The 10,327-nt window shown below is 36.8% G+C and overlaps 1 protein-coding gene across 1 annotated transcript in view; it reads right to left on the bottom strand.

Annotated features, from left to right (window-relative positions):
• Window positions 1-7,039: 7,039 nt before the first annotated feature.
• Window positions 7,040-10,327, bottom strand: part of ME2 (malic enzyme 2) — a 49,183-nt gene continuing 45,895 nt past the window's right edge. The window contains exon 16 of the mRNA XM_081096959.1: window positions 7,040-9,151. Within this exon, the coding sequence (XP_080953085.1) occupies window positions 8,984-9,151 (168 nt within the window). The 3' untranslated portion in view covers window positions 7,040-8,983. The remainder of the gene's footprint in view (window positions 9,152-10,327) is intronic.

Here is a 10,327-nt window from a genome sequence, read left to right as displayed (position 1 = left end):
GAGATTGGGAAAAACTATTATCAGGAAACAACTAACAATATCAGGGAACTAATGACAAGCCAAAGAAGTGATAAGAATATGGAAAAAGGATCACTAGCCATGAGATCAGTTAAGAAAGGTAGGACTTGAGCTGGGTCTTGTAGAATGGTTGAGACTGAATGTTGTAGTAATGGAAAAATAAGGTGGATTGGCGACATTGAGACTGATTTAGCATAGCATTAAACATGGAACGTAGCAGAAAACTTGAACTGTAGTTATCCTGATCTTTGCTTAGCTAAGAAATGCTCAAAAGAACTAGCTCATTCTCCAGCTAGCTCTTGATCGCAGCTTAGTTGGGGTCCCCCACAGCAGTGCCTTCCATAACCTGTCCATTCTAGAGGTTCATGGTTTGTTCCTGTCCACCTATCAAAGCTTCCTACAAATGCTTAGAAGTTATTTCATTTTTAGAAAATAGTGGATAGAAATTTTGTTCACTTTTAAAATTTTCCATTTTGGGAAATTTTATACGTACACAAAAGTTGAGAAAATGTGTGAACCGTTTAGGTATAACCATCACCCGCCTTCAATAGTTAGTAACATCGGGTCCATCTTTTTTTACCTAAAACCCATGCACCTCCAAAGGCAACAAAACCCTGGAATATTTTAAAGCAAATTCCAGGTACAATATCATTTTATCCATAAATAATTCTGTAAGTATTTAAGGATCCTTCTTTAAAATTTCATCACTACATAATGATGGCAGGCAGTCCAGTGCATAAGTAGAAAAGATAGGACTTAAAAAATACAACTATAATATCATTATCATAAAAATACAATAATTTAATAGCATCAAATCCAGTTACTGTTCAAATTTGCCTGATCAACTCATAACATTATTGGTTTTAGAGAGAGACAAAGGGAGAGGGAGAGAAAGAGAAACATCGATCAGTTGCTTTCCACTGACCCACTCAGGCCAGGGCTCTCAACTCATAAATTTTTTTTAATATATTTTATTGATTTTTTTAACAGGGAGAGGGATAGAGAGTTAGAAACATCAATGAGAGAGAAACATCGATCAGCTGCCTCCTGCATACCCCCCACTGGGGATGCCTACAACCAAGGTACATGCCCTTGACCAGAATCGAACCTGGGACCCTTCAGTCCACAGGCTGACGCTCTATCCACTGAGCCAAACTGGTTAGGGCTCAACTCATAACTTTTGAAGCCTATTTATTCAAGTCAGAAAATTAAAATATAAATTTTAAAAAACTAAAAAGCTCTTTAAAAAACGTAATTACAATGTTATCTCACCTGAAAGTTAACAATAATTCTTTTAAAAAAATTTTTTTTTAATATATTTCTTTATTGACTTCAGAGAGGAAGGGAGGAGAGAGAGAGAGAAAAATCAATGATGAGAGAGAATCATTGGCCGCCTCCCACACCGCCCCCCCCCCCCCCCCACTGGGGAACAAGCCCGCAACCCAGGCATGTGCCGTTGGCCGGAATCGAACCCGGGACCCCTCAGTCCACAGGCCGATGTTCTATACACTGAGCCAAGCCGGCTAGGGCAACAATAATTCTTTAATATCTAATTTATTATATTCTTATCTACATTAATAAAATGGAAACATGCAAATTTGTGTCACTCTGCTACGCCCACCAGCCAGAGTGACTGTGTAAATTACCCAACAAAGATGGCAGTTAATTTGCATACGCAGGCACAGAGTGAAGACTGAAGACTGAAGACTGAAGAGGCTCGCTGTGGCCGGAGGGGAGAAGCCAAGCCTCGCTGCGGCCAGACCAAAGGCCGGGGTCCCGGGTGCCGGCAGCCAGGGGAAGGAAGACCTATTGCATGACTCTCCTCATGCAACAGGCCTCTACTTTGTAAATATCATTTTCAAATTTCCCTAATTATCCCCAAATATCTCGTATGTAGTTGGTTTGTTTGAATCAGGATTCAAAGGATTACACATTGCATTTGGCTGAAGTCTCTTAAGTCTCTTTTTAAGCTTAATAGTTTTTTTCTTCCTCTTTTTTCTTGCCATTTATTTGTGGAAGAAACTGGGTCATTCATTTGTTCTGTAGAATTTCCCAAACTGGCTGATTGTACCTCCACAGTATCATTTAACATGTTCCTCTGTCCTCTGTGTTTCTACCACATGGGACTTAGATCTAGAGGCCTGTTCTGATTCAGGGTCTATTTTTTGGCAGGTCGGCTTCATAGGTGATGCTGAGTACTTTCTGATTTAGTCTTCTAATAATTAGGGTCTTGGAATATATATGTGCTGGGGGTGAGAAATAATTCCTTTACTGCTATGATTAAATAAGGAGAGAAATAGAGTAGGAAGCTGAACAAAAGGAAATAAAAAGATGAGGAACTCGACTAGTGTTCCACTTACGAATTTAAGTCTAACAATATATTCCCATGGGGTCAAATAGTCTTGGAGGGGTGTGTGTGTATGTGTGTGTTTTAAGGTTTAATAATGACAAGTTTTAAAAGTGCCTTATATACAGGAGCCTTTAAAAACAGGGTCATGGGGTGGTGAACACATAATACAACATACAGATGATGTATTATAGAATTGTACACCCGAAATCTATATAATTTTATTAACCAATGTCACCCCAGTAAATTCAATAAAAAGCAAAAAAAAAAAAAAATCAGTCACATTTTAAACAGTTGAAAACAATAAAAGCAAAGTCATAATGCATTTTTTATGTACAGGAAAATTTTATTAAGAAAATACACACATCTCATTACAATATGTCACGAAAGGGAAAAAACAATTCACATCTTTATGAAGTTTTTAGACTGATTCCTGGAACTGCATGTAACAAGTTGATCTGGTATAATATACTGCTCTACATAAGGCATTCCCCTTAACTAGCAATCCCATAAGCAATTACTGCAAGACTACCCCACCTCTTTATCTTTTTTAAAAAAATAATTTTTTATTGATTTCAGAGAGGGAGAGGGATAGAAACATCAATGATGAGAATCATTGATCAGCTGCCTCCTGCACACCCCCCACTGGGGGATTGAGCCGAAACCCAGGCATGTCCCCTTGACCAGGAATGGAACCGTGACCTCCTGGTTCAGAGGTCACTGCTCAACCACTGAGCCACACCGGCTGGGCTCTTTATCTTAAATATAAACGTGAGAAAGGCTAAGCCGTGACTTTTGCAACTTGTGGTTTCCTTGAAGTCAATAATTAAAGCTGGGTGTGTTAACACAATATCAATTGCAAAAATATGGTTTTAATTTCAGTTAGTTTTAAAGGTCATTAGATAATAAATCCTTAGGCAAAAATTTTACCTGGTCAAATATTTAGCTAATATTGGTCTCTTCAGAAATTCTTTATTGCACGCATACATATTAGTACTTTCTAACTGTTCTCACCTTTTAATAAAGAAGTTATATATGTGCATATAATACAATAGATATCATTTAAAATAAACTTTACAATTCAAATTCACATTGACTTTGGCAGACTCCTGAAACCAATTTGCCCCAAAGTGATAGCAGTTGGTGGTTCTATGAAGATGACCAAATCAAAAGATGTTAGTGAACTGGCTACTGAGAATGTTGTAATTTATCATATTCAAAACCACATCTTTTATGTTACTGTGCAATACCTAAAGTGCTGAAGACTAATGTTTACATTGTATTTGAGTTATAAATGGGAACAAAGTAAAAATCAAATGAACCGGTAAAGTGCATTAAAAAGGACCTAAGACTAATCTTATAAGATTAGGCTGGTTGCACAGTGGTTAGTGTTGGCCCTCAGACTGAAGGGTTGTAGGTTTGATCCCGGATCCTGGTCAGGATGCGTGTGGGAGGCAACCAGACACATCAATGTTTCTCTCTCTGTCTCTCCCCCTCCCTTCCACTCTCTCTGAAAATGAATGGGATAAAATATCCTCTGGTGAGGATTAACAATAAAATAAAATACATAAAAAGAATAGGTGACAATTGTCATCTGAAATAACAATTCTTGAAGATAAGGTATTTAAGATTCAGATAATATCATCTAGCACAGAGGCCCTTCTTCCCTGAGAAGGGCTAAGGCTAGGAGCCTGTGCTCTGAGAGCCTGGCCTGGAGGCCTTCTCTCTAGAACAGGTGGGGTGACAAAAGTGATTGTGAAGACTAAACATAATGATGCATGTAGGATACTTAGAACAATGCCCCGCACAGAGTAGGTGCTATTCATAAAATGTATTTATCATTACTCACTAACTGCTTACCTAACATGTTGGTGATACTGCAATGATTACGTAGGAATCAATGATTTGCTAGAATAAACACTTACAATTAGGAAAGGGAAAACAATTTTTCTACAACATACTGAACACTGGGGAATAGATTTCTCCTTAGTCTTAAAACTTTAGAAAGTATGTTGAATGTGGGGATAACTTCCCAAACAGCGAAGTGGCAAGTATTTATTTGAAAAAAGCAATTAAATAACCATATGTAAGTTTATTGGCAAAAGATGCAAAGCATCCCAGTCATTTACCTTCATTTGTATATTTTATGCAATTGATCTAGGAACACCTTTTGTATCATGCACGGGCTTACTTTTCTCTTTGAGAAGCATAATTTTCCTTGTCCAAGAAAGGAAAATAATTATTGTTTTAAAATCTAATCACTAGTTTATCTGAGTAACTCCTGGCAAGGATTAAAGGAATTAGGCACTAAGAGTCATGTCCTAATTAGTCCCGGTTGAATTTATTAAAATTTTGAAACAAAAGCATTTTTTTTCTTTGTTTAATGGAAACATCTTATGCTCACTTCTGATGAGTGGTAAATTTTCTGCAGTTGAATTATCTTGACTGTTTTAAATATTAAGGATGTTACTTTAGCTTGTCTGTAGAGGATTTCTTTCATTTTAATGTTTAGATGCACATCAAATTGCAAATCACTAATCAGTCGAGAGCCGGATAGAATGTGACTTTCTATGGAGTCACAGTGTGCCTGCACCGGAACAGGTGTGATCCTGCCTGGGAAGGAAATATGACATTGGTTCTACTTCATTCATTAAGACAGTCCCTTTATCAGCGGTTCTCAACCTGTGGGTTGCGACCCCTTTGGCAGTTGAATGACCCTTTCACAGGGGTCGCCTAAGACCATCCTGCATATCAGATATTTACATTACGATTCATAACAGTAGCAACATTACAGTTATGAAGTAGCAACAAAAATAATTTTATGGTTGGGTCACAACATGAAGAACTATATTTAAAGGGCCAGAAGGTTGAGAACTACTGCTTTAAGTGGAACCCTAATAGAGAGCATTGGGATTTATATTAATGTTCTCATGTATTATGTATGCTCAACAGAGATGATTCCACTTTGGTGAATTCAACAGAACACTAGAGCTGTTCAACTGCATGAAGAAATTATCTTTGAGGGATACTGAATGGGTTTAGGAAAAAAGCTAGAGAAGCATTTGGATGAAGTATTTTTTTCTAAAGAAAGGCTTTTCCTGTTCCCCTATCATCCCCTTTGGGCTTTCTTAGTTATCTCTCAGCAGTAAATAATGCCCCACACCCCTTAATAATGATTATGCGTTGCTATTAATTTGCTAGTAACTCCTTTGCAAAGGAGAATGCAAAATCTTATTTCTCCAATGCTGACAATTTAGAGAAAAGAAAGACAAAGGATAGGTTAAGTCATAGCATGAGACAACCAAAAATAGAGAATAAACAAAGATTCATTTGATGGCTAATCTTTTACAAATGAAAACTGGTTGCTAGGTTTTAATAAGTACATTTAAAATCAATAATTTGAAATTAAACAGTATTCAAGTTATGCCTTTTCAGAAAAATGTTTAAAAGTTCTGTATTAATTTTTGCTCTTATGAACATCCTTTAAAAACTATACGTAACAGAAATAGGTGGACCCAATTCTTTGTAAGAACATAATTTGTCATCTTTTTCATGTGCAGTACATACTCTATGAGCACTGAACTCAAAATGCACACCACCTAGGACTCTGGAGCAATGCCATTCGGGCCTTCTCTGTACCAGCAGCACGGGCATCACCGGGCATCACCAGGGAGCTCGTCAGAAGCGCAGAATCTTGGGTCCCACCCCAGACCCAGGGCATCCACAGGAGGAATGGGCCAGCTCTCCAGGAGACTCAGACAACCTGCTTTAAGGCAGTGACAGGGAGGGCAGGGGAAGTGTGCGCTGAGAACACACCTGCCACGACTCTGCCCAGGGGGTCCAGGGGCCCAGAGGAAGGGACAGAGGCCTCTGCATTTTAAAGAAGCTTCTTAAAGAAGCTTCACAGTGATTCTGAGGCAACTTTCTGGGTAAGAATCCATCCTTTAGAAAGGTTTTAATCAAAATCTTTAACACTTTCCCCATTATCGTCAATAAACCTTACCCTCGCTATTTATCCAATTTGTTTCACACCACAGGTGGTGCTGCCAGGTTAGAAAAATGTGTCATCACTTTTTCCTATTTAATCATTTCTGACAGGCTAATCTACAGAATTTCTTTACTCAAAAGAATTAAAATGACTCTCCATTCCTGTTTTTCAAAACAATTATCTCCTTTCTAGGTAAATGTTTCCATAGAAATCAAATGTTTCAGCTTATTTTCTAATTTGATGCCATTATGCCACCCCCCTCCCACCATGATGAGAATTCTTGCCTGTATTTTCTTAGCTTTAATATTAAAAATGGTTTCATTACTTTACACCCAATACTTATTTAAAAATACTGATTGGTAAATAATACATAATGAGAATTAAGTAGCTTAGAAATATATATATATATATATATATATATATATATATATATATATATATATATAAAGATTTCTTATTTAAAAAAGCAATGTTATTTGGCCTTGTTTTTTTCCCCTTGAAATACTGATAATTCCCATGAGACCTGTACTAGAGATATTAATAAGTGAACATCTTAGTCAAATTACTAAGTAAAATTCAGCATGTGTTCCTACCTTCAGTAAGCACAAATCAGGTTTGTAATATTTATGTTAAACTAAAATCAAGATTTCAGAGAATATTTTTGGGAGTGATTGTGTTTTGACAAAGGTAGTATGAAAAACATAAACCTTTCATATTTAATTAAAAGAAACAAATTGTGACCTAGTTGCTTATTTTATGAAACAGATTTATCTAACAGACTTCTGACTGTTAAACAAATTAACAGATTTGCACTTCCCCATATTTTAAATGGCAATGACATTTTGAGCATTCTTAAAATGAAGAATTTACTCAAAATTATTGTGAATTAATCTCTGGCTATAGGTAGAGGAAAATATGAAAATAAATACAACACCCTTTTTTTCTCTACAGAATGTTATATTTACCATATCAAGGACTGTGGAGAGAAATGTCAAATAATGTGCATGCTAAGTAGTTGTGAATACTTTTTTGTAGTAATATTGTAGAATGAGCATTTAAAAATTTAGTTCCTTCAAAGCATCCGTGTTAGGCACATAGATAGCCATACTACTACTTCTTAAAATGATTCTGGATTTTCCTTCAGAACTCTCCAGTTTGTAAGCCACACAAAAAACTGGTCTCACTAGTCAATTATTATCCATTTTACTGGGTTGAAAATGGCATGAAAATGGACTATTAAAAACGGTCTGAACACCTACCTTATTTATCCCATTTGGCTCTAAATTAATTTTGATGGCTTCAAAAAATTAAATTCATTTTTAATGGAGAAAGAATTGTCACTAATGATATTCAAAGGAATGTCTCGTAGGAATGAATATTCCAAAATTATCTCAAGTAGAGCATCACTATTGGAAGAGGGGTATGACTTCTTCAGTTAAATATGACTCAATTTAGATGTGAAACATCTGACTAATTTGTTAAAAGTCATGATGTTAATCATAATTTATGCATCTTATACCTCCCTCCTTAGAATCATCTCGAAATTAAGATGATGAAAATATGTGTTTTTCATAATAAGCAAAGCTAAATTTCTACCTGAGCAATAAAATAGCATAATTGAAGCAATTAAATTGAAGTTATTATCTTTATTAAATAAAAAAGTTACACTATGATTTTTATACAGTTAAAAACAATGACTTTTTAAATGTTTTAATGTTGACATTATTACAGGCTCAATGACTTTTTTTTTATTTGTCTAAAGGCAGCAGTAGTTTCCATTTCTCTCTTACAATGTTATAGTAAAGCCTTAATTTAGTTTTAGGAAATAAATAATAGGGTATATTTTTCATATTTCTCTAACTCTATATACTGGAGAGGAATTTCAGAGCATGAAGAAGAAATAAATAAAAACATTTTAGACAATTTATCCTTAGAATTTGGTTAAATTTGGCTTTTCCTCATACTGTGTGCTCATCTCCACAGAAGTCAGTTAGTATATTAGTCACCCTCAAAAGAGCTCAGTGAAAGATTATTACCTATTTGAGGCCCAGTGCACAAATTCATGCACAAGTGGGGTCCCTTGGCCTGGCTGGCGATTGGGGCCTATCGGGCTGTAGGAGGTTGGCCGGCCAAGGGGAAGGGCCATGGGATGTTGGCTGGCTGCAGGAGATTGGCTGTGGGAGTGCAATGACGACCAGGGGGCAGCTCCTGTGTTGAGCATCTGCCCCCTGGTGGTCAGTGCACATCATAGCAACCGGTCAACTTGTCATTCGGTTGCGTAGGCTTTTATATATATAGATAATAGTAAATAGCAAATTCTTGGGCAAGTGTGATCAAGAGCACAGGTGAAGACATTCAAAATATATTTTTAACATCTCTTTGATGTGGTATGAGCTACAAATCAGAATGAACGCATTATGGCTATTTGGTGGCAGGGTGCCAGTGGGCATTAACAGTGTAGTCGACACATCTACCCACACAGAAGTGTAGATTCATGGGAAAAATAAGTCTGGCAAAGCAGTGGGGGACAATAAAACACAGAAAAAACCCCCATAAATTTGAGAACATTATATTTTTGTCTGAAAAGAGGGGTTCCCTGAAGCACGGACAATATTTATTTGTGGGCGCTTCTATTCTGGTAGCACGGGAGGGCTTTGTCCAGATTCTGGCCATTCATACATATCTGGCAGCATGGAGTCATATTCACTTCGCCATATTCTTTCTCTAACATACTTGGCCTTGTCCTCAGGTTCTGGGTATCGGAAAGCCATTTTATTAGCATACAGGTATTCTGTAACCTGAAAAGTAAATAAGATTATATAACAGAAATGACCAGCGAGGAATCTTATTTAGAAAAAAATGTAAATATCTAGGAAAATAATGAGAGACATGCCACATTGAGGTGACGAAAACAACAGAATTATATTGAAAGACTTAAACCCAAAAAGCCCTGAGTGGAGAGAGACTGAGTGGGGATTTGTCAACACGGACAGACTCAATTTTACCGATTTAATTTAGAAATATGACGTAGTTGTATACACAGTTGCAGGGTTTTCTTTAAACTCAAAGAACTGATATAAAAATTCATCCAAAAGAATAAACAGTTGAGAACAGACAATACTGAAAAACCATAATGACAGAAAATATATAGTATCAAAGAATATACTTTATACATATTATAATAATTAAAACAATGCATAATGATAGATAAATACGGTTAGGAACAGATTCCTAGTAACAGATTAAAAAATTTTATACTAATAAAAGCAGTAGTCTCGATCAACTGGAGGTGAAACAACTGGTTACCTACTCAAAGAAAAAGTTTCTGTCTCACAATATACACTAAAATAAACCTGTGTGATTAAAAAGTCTTATGTTATTAGAAAACACAGGTAGATATTTATATAATTTTGGAGTGGAAGAAGGCATTAAAACTCACAAAAGATGAGAAACAACCTATAAACAGATAATTTCATGAAAAAGCTTTTGAAAAATGGTACATGAAACAATTCTAAGTTTAGAATAATGACAATGGGACAACACCTGCACCACAGCAAACAGAAGGATCACTATCCTGTACAATAAAGAGCTAATGTGCTAATTAAACGAACAGCAGAATGACCGTCCAGAAGACCTTCCGGACGGAGCTGGGGCTGCGAGGGCCGGCCGGGGCAGCTGGGACTGTGAGGGCTGAGCCCCTTGCCTGAATTCCATTCATCCGACCTCTAATCCTTAATAAAGAGCTCTCATAAGTCAGTATCAGCAAGTGGAAAGAGCTGGCTGGCATGGCTCAGTGGTGAGTGCAGACCTAAGAAGCAGGTTGTGATTTGATTCCCGGTCAGGGCAGGTGCCCGGGTTTTGGGCTTGATCCTCAGTGTGGGGCGTGCAGGAGGCAGCCGATCAATGATTCTCTCTCATCATTGATATTACTATCTCTCTCTCTCTCCCTTCCTTCCTCTCTGAAATCAATAAAA

The sequence above is a fragment of the Myotis nattereri genome (genome assembly GCF_964212035.1).
Source record: "Myotis nattereri genome assembly, chromosome: 8".
NCBI classification, from domain to species: Eukaryota; Metazoa; Chordata; class Mammalia; order Chiroptera; family Vespertilionidae; genus Myotis; species Myotis nattereri.
This window is presented reverse-complemented; position numbering and strand designations above follow the sequence as displayed.